The sequence below is a fragment of the Amblyomma americanum genome, chromosome 7, assembly GCF_052857255.1.
Source record: "Amblyomma americanum isolate KBUSLIRL-KWMA chromosome 7, ASM5285725v1, whole genome shotgun sequence".
Taxonomy (NCBI): Eukaryota; Metazoa; Arthropoda; class Arachnida; order Ixodida; family Ixodidae; genus Amblyomma; species Amblyomma americanum.
In genome coordinates this window covers 52,525,872-52,543,653 of record NC_135503.1, presented here as the reverse complement: position 1 = coordinate 52,543,653, position 17,782 = coordinate 52,525,872, and the positions used below count along the sequence as shown (strand labels likewise).

The 17,782-nt window shown below is 45.2% G+C and overlaps 1 protein-coding gene across 1 annotated transcript in view; it reads right to left on the bottom strand.

Annotated features, from left to right (window-relative positions):
* Window positions 1–4,866: 4,866 nt before the first annotated feature.
* The window catches only part of LOC144099125 (uncharacterized), a 107,504-nt gene continuing 94,588 nt past the window's right edge, over window positions 4,867–17,782 (bottom strand). Inside the window, exons 4-6 of the mRNA XM_077632218.1 lie at window positions 15,160–15,282; window positions 10,206–10,307; window positions 4,867–8,218 (exon numbers count right to left, since the gene is read on the bottom strand). Of these exons, the coding sequence (XP_077488344.1) occupies window positions 8,044–8,218; window positions 10,206–10,307; window positions 15,160–15,282 (400 nt within the window). The 3' untranslated portion in view covers window positions 4,867–8,043. The remainder of the gene's footprint in view (window positions 8,219–10,205; window positions 10,308–15,159; window positions 15,283–17,782) is intronic.

Sequence of the window (17,782 nt, the reverse complement as noted above, 5' to 3'; positions counted from 1 at the left end):
GGGGCGTACGCATAAACTTTCACAATAAATAACAGAAAAACGTAAGTGTCCAAGTACCACCTCGTAAGAGGCCCCCGGGCTGTACTTTTACAGTGGTATTGTCCACTGGCAAAGAGAAAGCAAAATAAATCAAATTTCATGTCCAGTTGAGTGTATTTCCTTGAAACTCGCTTAATTCATACTCCCGCTCTATTCGAACTGAAGCATTAGTCCTGTCAGCATCATGTGCGTTAAACGCGGCCGGATCGAATTCAACTTGGAAGTCATTCCGATTACCTTAGAGTTCGAATGACCGATATTCCACTGTGCAAGCACACTTAACCACAAAATTTATTTCCTTGCGGGGCGGTGGTGCCGCACAAGTATAGTGTACTGTCGAGTAGGCGCTGTCTCTGTTGGTGATGCATGTCAAAAGGCGTAGTGTTTACGCATCTCCTTTGGCGAACTTTCGTGCCACGATCACTTCGCCCGATGTTAAAGCGTAATACCTAAAGTTATCGTTGTTACACACGTTTCTCGATAGCGCAAGCGCCCAATAATCTTTTTGTAATATGAATATCCAACACCGATGGCACTTGTCGCTGCTCAAACTGTTGAAATCATTTTGAGCCTTGCCGCCAATGCGTCGTAGACATTCAAAATACCTCCTCTTGTTACCAGAATCCTGAAACAATACAGAAATTAAATTCATTAGTGATGCACTGGAAGCATTCTGTTCAAATCCTGGTTAACGTCGTGGCTGCGATAGCATCAGCGGAATGCAGTTCATCCCTACCGGTTCCTACCGAAACGGCTACTAAGCTTTTGTTGGCTTCTTTTTTTGCTTTGGCCATGTTGTTGGAGTTCTTGGTTTTTGTGTCCTACTCTTCGCGGCAGTTAACGATGACTACGAATTAGAACTTCTTGTCATTTTAGCTGTAAACTTGCCCTTAAGTCTGGGAAAATACGGGCTGCAAACAATGCAACGCAGGCTTGCTGAACATCCTGGCGCCATCTACTGCACCACTGAAGAACTACAACTGCGCTAAGCAGGTCGATATTCTTAAAAATCTCTCCGAAGGCAATGAGATACGCACCTTAGCGTGGCCCACTAGTCGAAAAAATCAATTTTCTCATTTCTTAAAGCAAGGTGCGCCATTTAGAAAGCAAAATATATAAAGCCACAAAAATTAGTGATGCTATGGTACTACTTGAGTAATAGCATACCATTTTCAGCTATCGCCCACGCACAAGCATTAATTATAAACACCAATATGAAGTCGCGTTTTCCACGCGCGTAGACTTACCAATGATGGTATAGCACTGCTCATTTGGCTGCAGTCGTGCATGGCTTGCGACAAGTATCGAAAACCTTCAAGCAGTGGAAATTTGTTGTTTCATTTCTTGAATGCTTTATTAATGAATGAAACACCAGTATGTGTCCGAGTAAAACTCACTATTACGGGACGAAAGTATAGAATACAGGAACACTTTAAATCAAAATGGCTAGTAGAAATTTTCTATTCTCTATAAAATGTTTCTGCGTACTTTTTAAAAATGTGGTAATGTTTTTTGATGTCTCAAATGTCAGTCATTCAGTGTTAATCGCCGTTGCTTTCCCTGACTGATTGTTTGTAGCTGAACTTATATATATATTGTTGTATAAATAATGATTTTGTACAATGCGCCTATACAAGCTCTCGCTATTGGCATCGCATTTTTCGCTATTATTTTTTTGTACTCAGATGGAAAGAGAAATAACTAAAAATAGTGTCATGAGAGATTTCTTATACATAAGTCTATGTTATTAACTGAAAAAAAACTTCCCATCCAGTATCAGCAGTTAGTCCGATGTTTTAGGGGAAACCTCCAGGGGGAGCAGATTTGAGATATTGAACTAATTACTCGTCAGCATCGACCCAAGCACAGCCATGGAATTACTAAAGAAGACAATAAATTTTGCACAGAAACTTAGTGGTTTAAAAATTGGTCGTTGTACGGGGATCGCGTCCGGTACTACCGCCTGTCCGGGGTTATCGCTTTACCAGCTAAGCTAACCAGGGCGGCTAGCAGATGGTGAGGCGATGAACTGCATCCTCATTACGAATCTACGCCAATTTGAAAGATTTCTCTAAACCATGGGACTAACATCATTCCCACTTCTAATTCTACGTCAATTCGGCACCGCCCTACCATATACTAGCCGCCTTGGTCAGCTTTGTTGGAAAAGCGATTGGCCCAGAAACGCGGTGGTTCCGGGTTCGATCCCCAACCACGGCCAATTTTTCTTCAACTACGAAGCTTCTAGGAAAGCTGTATAGCATTCCTGTCTAGCCTTATGCCTTCGCTTGGGCACATGATAATGGGTGATCACTGTCTTATTCCAGTATCAGGAGAGAAGGCTAAATTATGTAAAACTTAAGAAAATGTACTGGGAAACGTATAGCTCCAAATTGACAACGAAACAGTGCGAGTGTTGAATAGCTGACAGAATTCAGAATTTTTTCTCTCCCTTTGTGGTGCTTAATGGCATCTCAGACATGAAGCAAAAAATTTCACGTCAGGAAATCGAAAACAAGCGAGGCTCTCGAGAGTAAGATCGCTGATGACAATACTTGTGCCAAGACTTAGAACTTGCGATCACCGTTATGCGCCAGGTCCTTAATTCAACTATCTGTGATTAAATTGGGCATATAATGGTTTCTAATGATCAAGAGCCTAATTTAGTTAAGGCGCAAAAACTTTGTACGTTGCTATCCCTCTGAATGTGCCGGTGGTTTTTACATTTCGAAATAAAAGAGAATTTGCATTTTCAGCTAAATAAATCGTCTTCATAACCTGATGAGTTAGCGCCCAGCAGGATTAATGCGGGATATAAAAAACGCTATACCTGCTTGAAGACAGGACGAGAAAATATATTAACGAAATAAAGTGAAACAATAAAATAATTTACACCTTCTCAGTCCCTCCCCGCATAACTCAACGAGGCTGCTTAACAATCACCTCATCTTGAGTTTAACCTTCATCCACGCAATAAATTAAAGAAACACTAAATATATTGTACCTCCTTAAAAGCGGTGAGCTGCCATCAATTTCGAGAACAAAAGACTAGCTTAATGAACGAGCCTTTTTTTATAATTTTTGCCAGGAGCAATTCAGTAAAGCGCGGAAAGCTCCGATGCTTCCGCACGGGTAGTTCGAATGTTTCCGCTGCCTTTACGCTAGGCAGCGTTCATCATAGCAACATCCAATTTCACACGGTTGGGAGCACGCGCTATTGAAATCCTGCGTTCCACGAATGTTGCCTTTGAGACATGCATAGTAATTTGGTTCGCTTCTACTTATATGCGTGAGTTCTTTCAGTGCTCTTTAATGCATGGTTAGGCCGTGATATGCACGGCGCGATTGAGAACTTCGCTCGGCATTAAACGGCGCGAATAAGTGTCCGCAAATCAGCCAAGAAAACCTGGCCATTATCTGCATATTAATTGGGATTAGGAGATTACACCCCCAGGGCACTGAGTGTTTGGATCCGTGTGCTCCCTCGTCAGTCATGGCAAATATGCGCGGCTCATGCTGGCCTGCATCTAAACGATTGATAATGCAACTGCCGGACAATTCAAATCAGAGAACACTTCTCGCTGCAAGATGGGCGCCGAGAATAAGTCAAGCTCGCAATGACGAAATGTTCTCACTAAAAACATTAGACATCTTTAGCATACAGTGTACCGTGTTATCGTTAGCGTTACTGAATTACCGGGAGCCCGTTCACCACCTGAGCGCATGCGCTGGTTAGTCCCGATGCAGCGCGCGTCCACGCAGCTGCAGGGTACGTGGCGCCATCTGGCGCCCTCAAGACGATACGCGCATGCGCACTGATGGCGCGCGGGCTGCAGGTACTTCGGTAAAGTTAACACACTATACAGTAAGCTAAAGGTATCTGTTGTTGTCCTGTTGTTAGATTATGTACCCGAGCGCTAATATAGTCGGTAATGTTAGACACCAGGATGCTAAAACACCAACCACTGAAGGAAAGCAGACATTCTCTGTTCCATAATTGCGCGAAGCTTTATAATATTTTTTTTTCATTAATGTCCCCGGCACACAGCATTGTCACGGTTTGTGACGGTAGATGCAACCAGGCTGAAGTGTTGTGTTTGTAGCCTTGCGCAGCTACTTGTACGTTGTTCGAGATTGTTGCATGTTCTTTCCACGTCTTATCTCGAAAGTTCTTCGCCAGCTTTACACTGACGCCGGCGAGAGCGGCGGGGATTTTGTTCGACGACCGCCGAGCACGTCTGTTGCTGTCTCCTCCGCCAAGTTGTTCAGCTCTCTCCTACGCAAGTCAGCTCAATAAACACACGGTTTTTTCGAACGTTTTTTTTGTTCTGTAAACACTGCTATTTAGCCTCAAAACACTTCCTGTTTGAAGAGGACGCGTTTTTCGATCAAGCAATTACCCCAGGGAAAAAAGAGTAGCATCGCAAGCTCGCGCGTCACCTGCGCCTTATGAAACGATGCGCGGAATGCTTTGCATGCCGCGCGGCCTTATCAAAACCAGCGCGGCAAGAGTCGTCTGCCCCGGCGCAAACCTTTTCAAACGGCGCGCCATTGATACCGGAAGTGATTCGAGGCCAGTATCGTCATCAGCACCCACGTTTGTTAGTAAACGACAAAACCATGTATAATCACAAAGCGAACAAGGAAGGAAAAAGCCTCGGGCTGCTTGCCAACGTTTCGGCAAGAAGACTTGTCTCCGTCTGGGAAAGCGTTCATCATTGGCGGGGTTTAAACAGCATCTTCACTCCTATGAGGAAAGACCAGTGAGGGGAGGAACCGAGAAAAGTACAGGGAGAGCTGGCTCGTGAAAACTCAGGTCACACAAACAACGTTAACACTGTTTATTTTAGGAAAAAAAAATCGCTAAATAAACCGCATTTGCAACGAAGCGGCACAGCAATACATCGTCAGCTTCAGACGCCTTCCTGGAAGGAGAGGTAAGCACACACACACGCAAAGTTCGTACCCACTCTGCATGACTGTGTCGTCAGGCGTTCAATTCTACAACACTAAAGACGGCACACAACAAGTTTTGAAGCATGTTTAGAGCTCACTCGTTAATGTCCTACGGCGTTTTACACAACATGAAAAACGAGAGTGTCCTGCTTGTTCGGTTGCGTCTCTCCACATGACACTGATTTCCTGTCTTGAGCCTGGAGAGACGGCAGCAGCAGATTCCAGACCGCAACAAAAGCTCGCCACGCTTCTTCTTAATTAAGCTCCGGATTCAACGGCGACTTCATCTTTCGCAAATGCTCGTCCACTTCGCATACCTGGATGGAGCAGCGTACGGGTAGAAACTTTCTTGAGCCTTTCTTCTTGACGCCCACCAACCCCACACAATATTCTTCCGGACAGCAGAGGCGAATCCTGTACAAAAATAAACCTCGTCATATGGGCTCGTGATCGTTTACGGGCTTCTACGCATTTCTAAGAATCACAGCTCTCTGCGCCGACCTACAGCGTATGCTCCCAAAGCTTTGCTTTCCTCGGATTGAGAAAAAAGAACCCGCAACGTGAAGCTCATAGTCTGGCTCTTGCATATTAAAAGCGCTAGCTAACGTATTGTGGGGAGTTTGCATTTTATGCGTCTTTCCACTAGAAGGTAGCGTTTTGATCTTCCGCGCATGAAAAGAATGTGATGAATTGGCTGTCTTGAGTCTGGTACTGTGAATACTTACGAATTTTATTCTAAGTGCTTAAATGCCTAAAGGTATCTAGGAAACTCACGCTACAAAAAGCTCTGAACTTTCTCGGCAGTATTTTATGAATAAGCGGACATAGCGCGATTAAGACGCTGCTTATCGCTGCGATTTTTTGTGACATATTAGAACCCCGTCTTCATGATTTCCTGCTGGTATAGCTTTCCATCATTGCAGGAGCCAAACTACTAGATAGTGTATCTGACTTTGAACGATGCTTTACAATTTGCACACATCTATTTTTGCTTTGTTTTTTGTATGAGATGCCAATTTAGAACTAGAAACGAAAGTTTGATTAAAGGAGGCATTTTATTTGCTTCGAGCATTCTCCTACATAAGCGGGCGTTCTCCACTCTAAGCCTAAATACCAGAAACATTCATAAAATGCCAGACAGAGTTATGCCACAAAACTGTATTGCGTCAAGGACGGTATTCGGTGCGTCGCTTAAATGCAAATGACGTTAGCAAATGAATGCCGCGAGACGCTTTTTTTGCCTTGGCTATTTGATGCGCGATACACAACTGTTTCTTCCTTTAACCTTATTCTATTTATTGTCTTTTTTATATTCAGCACAATTCCTGAGCTTGAAGAAGGAGACAGAAAAGCTCGCAGTAGATGGATTAATTACTTTGACGTCTAATAAAATAAAGTTCGAAAATAATTACTCTTATCTGTCTGCTTTTCTAGAGCATCAGATTCGTGTTAGCTTCTGCGTGGATCTTTAACCTGACATATTACAGGTCACACTCACGGGCAGTGCCGGCTACCTTCAATAGAAAAGGAAGAACGAATAGAAGCCACAAACGTCAAGATAAAACACTCGTACTCAATCGACATCAATTGACATCAATCACCGCTGTCCATTCAGAAGCCTTGCGTCTGTAGAATCTCCAGCCTAACCTTACGTGTCTGCTTAGGTGCAGCATCAAAAACAATTTGACGACAGCAGATCTCCACACGCCAGATCATTTGCAGTGGGGAACAAAGCTCTCTAGCTCTGTGCTCCGTAAATGAAGCCGATATCTGATCTGTTAGCCGCCGGCTAGAGGTCACACTCGTGGAGGTGAAAGTCAAAATCCGGTTTTTTCACCTCCACAAGTGTTGTCTCCATCCCGACAACTAATAACAGTGCTATCGTCTCCGTTTGTGGAGCACGCGGTAAAGAATTTTTTGTCGCAACTTTACCTTTCTTTTACTCCAGTCCCATTGTTGACCTAGATAGAACAAGGCTTCCTTTGCGGCCATCTATTGTGTAGGAGCTTATCTCTCTGAGATGTGAACATAAGATGGGCGAGCGCTAGGTTTAGAGGAGCAACAGGTGTATGCCCGCCGCACTAGAAGATTGCTGCCGTTAACTTTATCTCCTCTCCTTCCTGTGAGACAAGAACTCCTCAAGCGTCTATATGGAGCGCTTGTGTTGTGTTTTCTATATATATACAGCCGCATTTAGGGATATTCTAGCCAAAAGTTGCAGTGTCTCCTATGAGACACCCAGCGCTCTTACACGTGGTCATCGTAAGAAAGACCTCAGTGTATTCTCTTTCAGCCAGCGTACTAAAACCAAGCGAGCGACTTCGATGCGGCTTGCGAGAAAGAATGTCGGAGCATTGTAGCTGAATCATGAAAGAGTTTTTAAAGACTACGGCCAAGTAGTCGGTAAACATGCAGGAAACCTTTGGACTACCAGTGCTGCAACGGTACGCCATCTCTTTCTTGCAGTCGAACTGCAAAAAAAAAAAAATCTTGCATGCACTTGACATATACGTATCGTCAACAGTCGTTTCCTCTAAATTTATCTTGGTTTCAAATCCAGCTCCTTTGCACAAGGAAAAGAGAGAGAGAGAGAGAAGTGTGATAAGTTATGCTGTCGTAAGGCCAGCGCACATGAGTCTATGCCTCCTTGCTGCTTCTTCACTTGCACGTCTTGTTGGCCCCACTTCCCAAATCACCTAGCACCAGCAGGTCCATTCTTCGGCACGACACTTCATCAGTCCTCGCACATCTCCGTCAGGCCCAAACAACTTAGCGCCAGGAATTTGTAACGCGAAGCCCACAGTCTGCCTGCGGAGGACAGCGACTCCTGTGTTGTAATCGCGCACTTTGCCCTCTCCCGGGCAGCTTACGTCACGGACGCTGAATCGGTCCTGCGACGTGTTCAAACGACGAACGTGGGGCTTGCTGTGAGAGGCGCGCGCAAGGCCTGCCGGGAGAGGCGATCGCGCGGGCGTACAGATGAGCAGCGAGCACCGGCCGCTCCTCCACGGCCGGAGGGCACAGTCGGGGGGCCGGCGGGCCCGACGGTCATAGGTTGATGATGAGCTTCTGCGAACTGGAGAAGTGCCACTTGTGGTTGTGGCCGATGTCCACGAGCAGGTGCGTGTACAGGGGCAGCACCTGCTTGCTCACGAGCCGGTACTTGGCCGTGCTCAGGCCGTCGCGGTTCATGCGGTACCAGGCCATGCGTACCAGCGCCATCCTGCAGCAGAAGAGGTGAAAAAGAAAATTAATGTTTAATTATCGAACAAATACGGCACAGCAGCGGGAAACATAAACAAAAAGGGACGAAATTTCCCCCCATAGAATGAGTGATACTGCTATCTAGTGGCGTTATTTGTCTGTAATGCGTTTTGCGTTGTGACTGCTATTTATTGGTTTGTTTAGTGTTTTGCTGGCAGCTGCAGTTCAGACATTCCCAGCGTAACTGTAATGCTTCACCATACAGGTAGCTTGTAATGATGCCGTCATGATCTTTACTGCGTAAGACAAGAAACACACTGCGAAGTAATAGAGGAGGACAAGGAATGCAGAGAGGTTAATATGGAGAAGAAACCGGTTTAGGCTACCCTGCACGGGGAAAGGAATAAGGAAAAGAAAAGGGGAAGGGAGAAAGAGAGTAACCGAAACCCGAAGTCGGCAAGCAAACAGCGTGCGGTAAAGTCATAGCCTATCGTAAAAGCCCGACGTTCTCAAGAAACGGAGCAGTGCCTGATTGTGCTTCACCGCCGGCGATCGCCGTAGCCACTGGCCGAGAATCTTCACCGCCAGCAGCGGGTGCGCTTTAGCTAATCCTCTGACTTGAGCACAATACTTTGAGTGGCGTTTAGTTGTGTGTCTATATAAGTCGATCCGTGCAAGCATTCTTTACACTGCTAATGAACTCTCTCGCCAAGCTAATAAATGCCATTCTCCGGTGTTTTTAAGAGAGAAAAGGGGTTCGTAATGTGCGCGGCTTAAACAATCATGGCAAGCTTGTTCCCAAGTTTAGCCGACATTGATCAGACAGTGTGTACATTGTTAATGTTTTGCTTAAGCTTCCCTCTGCTGCCACTTTGACTTACTCGTCGAAGCTCAGTTTTACAACTGGAGAGAAGTGTCAAAATTCCTAGGGCTCAAAAAACTGCGACAACCTTACAAATCTGCCGTCACTTATCTTCCCATACAAACAACAGATATGTCAGTAACGCCCCGCCCAAAGTTGGAAGTTAATTCAGTGACTAAAGGAATAAATGTATTGTTTGGTATCACTCAACAACCTCAACTAACTCGCGGCTCTGACTATCAAGAGGCGAGAAAAATGCAGACTGTTGTGACATCTGTCGGATGCGAAGCCAACGAATTAACACATGAAGGATAGCGGTGAACGTGAAAATAGAACTTCGATCGTTGCCCCCTACACCACGAACTCCCTGAGGCAATGCCGCGAATGGAAGTTCACGCTAGAGGACAAAGACGTGGCTTCGCACCTTTCAGCTCATTCTGCAGGCGATTGGGACGAATGTATCGAACAATAAAGCAAGCAAAACAGTCCCAACAAGCGGTATAACTAGAATCAGTCGTCAAGGGGAGAAAAAAAAGAATTCCTTTCAAAAAGCCAAGCGCGAGACTCCCCGCATCCGCAAAGCGGTTCCTTCAGGCTTCGTCTCGCAGCGGCTGTCACCGACAGTGCGGAGTTTCACCGCAGCTTTGTCCCTGCGGTCGATGAGGAGCGACGAATCTTCGCTTCGCGATTCCCTCGCCAGGTTTCCTTTTTTTTTTGCACTGCCTCCCACCCGTTGATGGGGTGACACCTTGCAGCTCCTGCGCACTGTCTGTTTTTTAGCTTCCAAAATCGAAAACCCTGTTCCCTGTGTGCCGTCTGTACTGTAGCGTCGACTTTTCGGTGGAACTGAAGGAAATTTTCAACACTGCACGGAAAAGATGTTTGCGCCAGTGCTCTTCGTGCGTCGGCGCTTGCGACTGTGGGACCAGAGAAAACAAGAGCAAGACCAGTGTGTTGGAGGCGGGCCTGTCAAGATACACGATTGCTATACCGTTCCGGCCTTTGAGGTTCGTGTTTTCTTTTTCTTCTTTATTTATTTTTGTGAAGGTGCGCCTGCGCTATTTTGCCGAGGAATCCAGTCACAAGCCCAACCTTGTCAGTCGCACCGGCTTGTGCAGTCGGTGCATAGGTTCGATGCACTTGCCTGATGTTGTTCGGAGACTCCGGGCGCTGGTGGTGTTTGATCATGGTGTATCGAGCGACGGAGGCGGGTGGGCGGATGATTTTCAGGTTCTTGTGCTTGATTCTGCGCATGAAAAAGTGGGAAGCATACGGCATGAAAAACGCATAAAAGAAATCTTCTTACGAGGCGGAAAATAAATAAACGGAATCCCGAACGGCCTTGAAGAAGGAGCGTCAAGAGCAGATTGCTGCTGTGAGAAAACATTCGATTCACTGATTTAGGCTATGCGTAAAATGATGCTTTTGAGGGGAATCATTTGTAGAAATAGTAAGCAGACCAATTGGATTGCAAAACATTTATTTCGTCAGAAAATGCAAATGCATATTATCCGTGATAAGCGTCTATCAGCCCACAGATGAAAGCGACCTGGTCAAATGTTTTTAGGGTAAACCCCCAAGGTGAAGTAGACATTTTATAAGAGAGTAATTACTCACTGGCATCCACCCAAGCCCAACCATACGGCTACAAAGGAAAGCTACACAGCTTTCTCAGAAACTTCGTAGTTAAATAAAAATTCGTCCTGGTCTAGGGTTTCTTTTGTAACCGTATGGCTGCGCTTGGGTGGATGCCAATGAGTAATTACTCCCTTATTAAATGACAGCCACCTGAGTAGCCCGTTTCATGTCCCGGGTTTGAACACCCAGGTCTGAGCTGACCAACACGGCTTCCCGTTGCTGGAGATTGGGAACTTGATTTAGAGATCCCGGTGGAGGTTCCTATTTACAGTTCCACAATATGTGATCGTGATTGGCTATTTCGCCGCATAGTGTACATCCCGGGTCGTAATCACCGGGATAGAATTTTGATAGTAAGAAGTCATGAAGTATCGCGTCTGGAGTCTCATCCAGGCGGTCTCCTGCACCTTATCTAAGGTTTTGTCTGGAAGGGAGGGTGGAGAGATCCTCCTTTCTAGTTTAAGACGATTAGTAAGGTCGTGATAGATGCTAGGCCGTCCTTCGAGAAACTCTGAGTAACTACCGCATCCGCTGCTTGGCTGACCAATACTCGAGCTTTGATGTGCGCCGTTTCGTTACCAGGGTTTCCCGAGTGATCCGAGACCCATATCAACTCAGTAGTTCTAAGTTCTTTTGTTTGTTTTTTTCTGCCTGAGAAATCCTTCCCCTCGCATAATTTCTTATGGCGAATATAGAGTCGCTTAGTATACTATTTGCGTTGGCGTTAATAATGGCAAGGGCGATAGCCGCCTCTTCTGCCGTTTCTGAGGATTTCGTTTTAGTAGTGCCGCAGATAATCAGTCTACCTTGCATGTACACCGCCGCTAGTGTGCACGTTTCTTTCTGTGGGTGTTATGCGGCATCTACATATACCGCTTGTTCATGTTGCCTGTACACTCTGTGTACAGCTTTTGCCCCAGCTTTCCTTTTCCTCTCGTGGTGAACAGGATGCATATTCTTGGTAGTGGCGTTTCTAGTATTGCCTGGGCGATGCGTTTAGGTATTTGTGCCTTGATATGTAGTGGTGGGAGCTCGGTACCGAGTCCTAGGCGATCAAGTATGGCCTTCCTGCTTTGGTGCGGGAGAGCCGACTTCGTTGCATTGTTAAGTGTGCTTCCTTAAGCTCGTCTAGGGTGTTGTGTACTCCTATGTCCAGGAGTCTTTCGGAGGAGGTACAGTCAGGCAGCCCTAATGCAACCTTGTATGCGTGACTAATTATAGCTTCTACTTTGGTTTTTCACCGCCTGTCTGATTTTAGGTACGGGAGTGCGTAGACAAGCCTGCTTAGTACAAATGCTTGTACTATTCTGCACAGTTCTTTCTCCTTCACTCCCGTCTTTTTGTTGGCACTTCTTCTGATTAGTTCTACTGTCATGTTGACGAGAGTCTTGAGTCTTTCTAATGTCTCCTGTAAGAATCCTGGGACTATTCCTTCGGTCAAACAGGTAGACAGACCAAGGCCCATAAAGCCGAGCGCTTTCAAATTTAGCGCTATGTCCCTTGCGTTTGTCCTTTTATGGCTATTCCAAATTATATCACCTAGAAGGTGTCGTAAATATGAACAAATAAAAGATCTCAAAACATTGCTCGCTGGGTCAGAGGTTGGCTCTTATTTGTGACAGGCCGCAGACCTGCCGGGAGTTAAAGCCGTAGGTCTAGCAAGGAATGGGTAACGAGTGGTACTCTCGGGAAACCTACTGCAATCTGCACCGCTTTTTTTATCAACCTTTCGCAACATATCCTCGCGAATGTTTACTCCTGTCTTGTGCAACAAAACTGATTACTGGAGCCCCGTAATATTTTAATTATCCAACAGAAGCCACAAAGAGTACTGAACGGATGACAAAAGGAGGCCAATGGAGAACAGCTAGTGTTTCAGGATCTCTTTCACATGTACCTTTCTTTTTCTGAGAGTAATTACTTTTTTCATATGCATTTGAGCCAACAAATATGAAACAGCGGGCAAAAATGTGTACAGGTTTTGAAACGCATTTGTAGCCATGTTTTGTGAAGTTATTTCCCTGATTCATTCCTCTCATCTTCGTTGCAGCGGTCAGTCCAGCTTACGAGATCGAAGACGGTGGGTTACACCAGTAGCTGCCTGTAAGCCCGTACTTTCGAAATGACGCCTGCTAAACGCCGAGAGGGAAAATATAGCTGGGGGAAAACCTTATCACGCACGGCTCTTGGCCTTTTCCTTTTAAATGACTGCTTCTTGTGGCATTTATAATGCCTACAAAAGTTTACATTTAAAAAAGAAAACATTCGCTCAAGCTTTAAAAGTGCATTTCATTCTATTCTGTAAAAAGCCAATCGATTTTGGTCGAAAACGATTCCCATGGTATCTCAGAAGAGCAACAGTACGAAGGAGTCGAATTAGATAGCTGTTTGAGAAGTGAGATACGCAATTAAGAGACCTTAGTTTGACCACATTAGCTTCTCAAATTATCTTCTTCGGATTACTTCAATTAGCAAGGTAAATTCTCTGCTATTCCATGCTCTTCAAGCGTGAATTCAAAGCGCTGCTTTTGTGTTCCATCTTTTGCACTCCAAGATAGCTTACGTGATGATAAGACACTGGTGTAAATTACGTCTGCTTTTTAACCCCTCAATTTGTGAACAGAGCACGGAGAAACTTCGAGTAACAAAGGTTGCCCTGTTGTTACACCATGGTTCTTCTTGAATCATATTGTTTATTTCAAGCCAACGCCGAAACTTCATCTCCCGCGAACGCCCTTCTGATAAATCCTTGCCTGCATCTCTTTTTTTTTTCAGCACAAGGCCTCGGTACTCTCAGCGGCCTCTGTTCCATTCGAGAAAGATTATTTTTTAAAAACGAAGCCTCCAGTTTCATTAGTATGCTTTAAACTTTCTAGAAAGCAGTCTTAACCTTAATAGTGGAGGAAATATTGGGGAAACTACTGAAACTGCCGCAGTGCCCGTTTCTCGCGTTTTAGGGAACCACTGGGCTATCTTGGTGGTAACAGTTATAAGGTCCATATATGTCTCCTGGCAAAAAATGCCCGCTCTCAAGCAAACAGTATCAGTCCAAATTATCTCAACGAAAAACGTTAATTTCGTTTCAACCCTGTGAAGTTTAAACATAATCTGCAGCCACAGCAAGCGACACAAAACAACTGCAACCAACGTAATAATTCATTGCCTCTTGAATCGACGCCCCAAGTGTTTTTCAGGCGGTCAAGGTTGCACGGGAGATAAACAGAGCAATTTATTAACTCCTGTCACATCTGGCTTTTTACTACTCTGTTCTTTACGCGACATAATACTTGGTCACGCTCCTAATTGCCAACGGTGACACTGCTGCTGCTAGACAATCAGTGAAGTGCTTCCTCATGTGTGCTAAAAATGCTTTAAAACAGAGCACATATATTCTGGTAAGTTATCTTTCTTGCTGCGCGCTCTATTGAACGTTTCCAGGAGCACATTCAGTAGAAAACGTAGACGAAGTTCGAGTAAACTTCTTAGGTTTGGCAGTGTGTGTGGAAACCGCATGGTAACAGTACAGAAAACTCTGCTTGATAAGCTTTCTTTCTCCTTTTACCTTTAAGCGAATTAGCTTTTACTCATCACGTTTCCAGATTTCGTGGGGTCTGCTACCACCCTGAGATTACAGCGCCATCTGTGGATAAATTAGAAAACAGCACATCTCGTATTGAGGCGCCATCTACAATAACATTGTAGAAACAACCACCTGCACGTGCCAATGATGACGTCACGATCTAATATGGTGGATAGAGGTGGAACTATGTGGCCGCCATTAAAATAGGTTGCGCCCTCCCCCCGTAAAAATCCTATAACGGGAGGAAAACTGTCCTGTTACGGGGCCTCTATATGTATATACGTTCGCTGCTGCTACTGATGCTGCTGCAGCTGTTGCTGCTGATATATATACTCCGACAAGAAGCAGCACCCATCCGGGGACAGTTGTGCACCGAATTTGGTAGGCAAATAAAACCCTATCGGTGGTGGTATAGAAATAAAACCGCACTTAAATAATAGGTAAACATCGTATACATGCAATTACTAATTGAAACGTTACCATATCGCACCGCAAGCCGAATTTTAGGCCCACCTTGACCTCCCCGAACGAAACAAATTTCGTTTGCGACGGCTCGACAACAGGTGCGTTCTTCTTCGCTTTCTTCCTGTAGTAAACCAAGCAGCTAACGCTCGTTACTTCAACGTCTTCCAGACGGTGGCGGCCTTTATTTTTTGTAATGTAACCTGTGCAAATCAGTGTCATATTGGCTGTGCTAAGAAGGAAACGTGATCCTTACGGTCGAGGAATGAAACTATTAGTATAGTTTTTCATTTCGACTTCTACTTTTTTGGTAGTCCGATACTCCTCCATGTTTTTTCACTTCTTCTCAAGCGTGCTCTTTATTATAATTAAAACAACTGCTGAAGCGAGGCAGTGTGTGGCAATGATGGGCTCTTGCCTGTAAGCCATGTCGTCGTCCTCTCCTCCCCAGCCCCAGTAGAGGTTGGAGAAGCCGTTCACTTTGAGGAAGTGCTCCCGCTTGATGGCCAGCACACCGCCCACCAGCATCTGGTACGGAAGTCTGCGACAAACACACACATAGACCAAGAGGCATTAGGACCAGGCCTCCCACTTACAAACTGAATGAAACAGGAACGTCGTGCGAGCTGGAGAATATATTCATATTTATTTTTTTTATTTTTTGCCAGGGGCTTGTGTTCGCGCCAATACACATTTTTCAGGTCAGATCTAGTTCTCGTATTTCTGTCTGCCGCAGTGTTTACGAAGCTAATAAATTCACTAAATAATGCATATGAGCAGTTATATGGTATTGTCTTCAATGTTAATACCAGAGGCCGCATCCTGGAGGCGTATGCCAGACCGACAACCAGCCAGACCTCACCTGCTCCATTAAAGTCCCTCCTCCTCCTCCCCCAGAGGTCACATCATGGCGACATCCAAACAAAATTCGGCCGCCAATTCCCGACAGCTTCTCCTGTCGTCCACTCTCATTCCTTGTTCCCCGAATTTCGCCCGTTTACCAAACATATTGAATTTCGCCAGATACCACCACGAAGGGCTTTCAGAACAGAGTGGAAGGCGACAGGCGCTCACAGTGTTATACGCAAGACGACGCGCGTTTCTGTCTTCATCTTTCGTCAGCCTTTCGTAAAACCCCGCTGGGCAAGTCAGTAATAGTTTGAACACACTGAGAAAGTCCAGCTTGCTCCTGCAGCTTATCGAAATGAACGCACTGCTAGTGCACGTCAGGCGTTGTGAGCGCTGGTTAATTTAGTTTTGGTGGACTTTTCTTCCTTTTTTTCTGTTTTTCTCTTTATTTCTTCTGTTGTTTTCTTGTTTTTGAATGTTCTGCCCATTGTGAACATGACCGCTCTGACAACTTCATATTTCTTAGTCCCTTATACCAAGTCCCACAAGCCAGCTTCGACAGATATCAATGTCAGCCGAGTTGGGAGAATCGAATAATATCGTGTTCTGCGCTAGGTTTGCGACTTTTACGTGCTGCGTAGAACTGTGTACCATGGCTTTGGTGTTCAATAGGACGTGCACTGCCTCTCATTTATCAGTTATACGAGGTGTAGCTTAGTGCCCATTTGAGTTGTATCTACAGCAACCAGCCTATCCCGGCAATCTGCCCGCCGTAGCAAGCTCGATATTGTGTTGTGTGCTTCAATTGTTATTTGGCCTTTCATACGTCGGCAATAATTTTAAAATAGGCTTTTGTTACAGTATTCAGGAGCTGAATTCTTGGACTGCGGTAGTGTTACGAACTCACACGAATGGCTTGAGCTTGGAGGTCTTGACAAGCTCAAAAAAGTGTTGCTGCGAAATTGTGATCGAGATCAATATTCCTTCATTAATTCGAGTTGCTATTTAACCTACGAAACCGTGTTTCGCTGTCACTCATTTTCATGCCTCATCTCCCAAAAAACAACAAATGGTATACGGGTTCTGCTACTAATGTGTTCTCTGTGTTCTCTTAATAATAATAATTGGTTTGGGGGGAAAGGAAACGGCGCAGTATCTGTATCATATATCGTTGGACACCTGAACAGTGCCGTAAGGGAAGAGATAAAGTAGGGAGCGAAAGAAGAAAGGAAGGAAGAGGTGCCGTAGTGGAGGGCTCCGGAATAATTTCGACCACCTGGGGATCTTTAACGTGCACTGAAATCGCACAGCACACGGGCGCCTTAGCGTTTTGCCTCCATAAAAACGCAGTCGCCGCGGTCGGGTTCGAACCCGAGAACTCCAGATCAGTAGTCGAGCGCCCTAACCACTGAGCCACCGTGGCGGGTTCTGTGTTCTCTCGTGTATGTTTTTGTTTCCGTTTCGACTGATTTTTTTGTGGCTGAGAATTACAAAATGATCAAAAGGTGCTTCGTAATAACCATGTTGAGAAAAGTACAGCTTCCTTTTTTTGCTGGGTGATCATTCCCTAATGTGCGATATTCCGTCTCTACAGTCATGGTGAAATGACCGTAATCAGGCACTTTTTCGAGTCTTATGCTGTGGCTTTTTGGCAGCTTTCTACAAATATGCGCAGAAGCAAGAAAAAAAAATACGGTCAACTCCATACGCCATCCCGACTTCCTCCTGATCTCTTTCATCGCCCCGTTGAATTTATTTCGCTTTGTACTGGGCTGCGTCCTACCTTTCCTGCGTTCGTATGGCTGGGCGCAATTGCAGCAATGTCCTGCGAAAGTGCTTCTGTAATTCTGTGTCTTTCCAGGTCAATGATTGCCAACGAGTTACAATAATTTATCTCTCCGCTTTTTGGTCCTACTTGGTTTTCACAGGGTTTAATAAGAGTGCTCAAGTTAACAGCTCTGGCGAATGCTAGTGTAGTAGTCGTTGTTGCAAGAACCTCCAGCGTGTATTTTCTTTTCGTGCTGTGAAAACAAAAGCCTAAGTCAAAGGCATCAGCGCCATAAGGATGATTTCCGTTGACCTGGGAGAGCTGTCTTGTGCAGTACTATAGTGCGTGAAACTGAAAGTGAAGTGGTTGCTCAAGAATAAGGACCATTAGCCTTGAACACGTTTACCATACGAGCATGTATTTT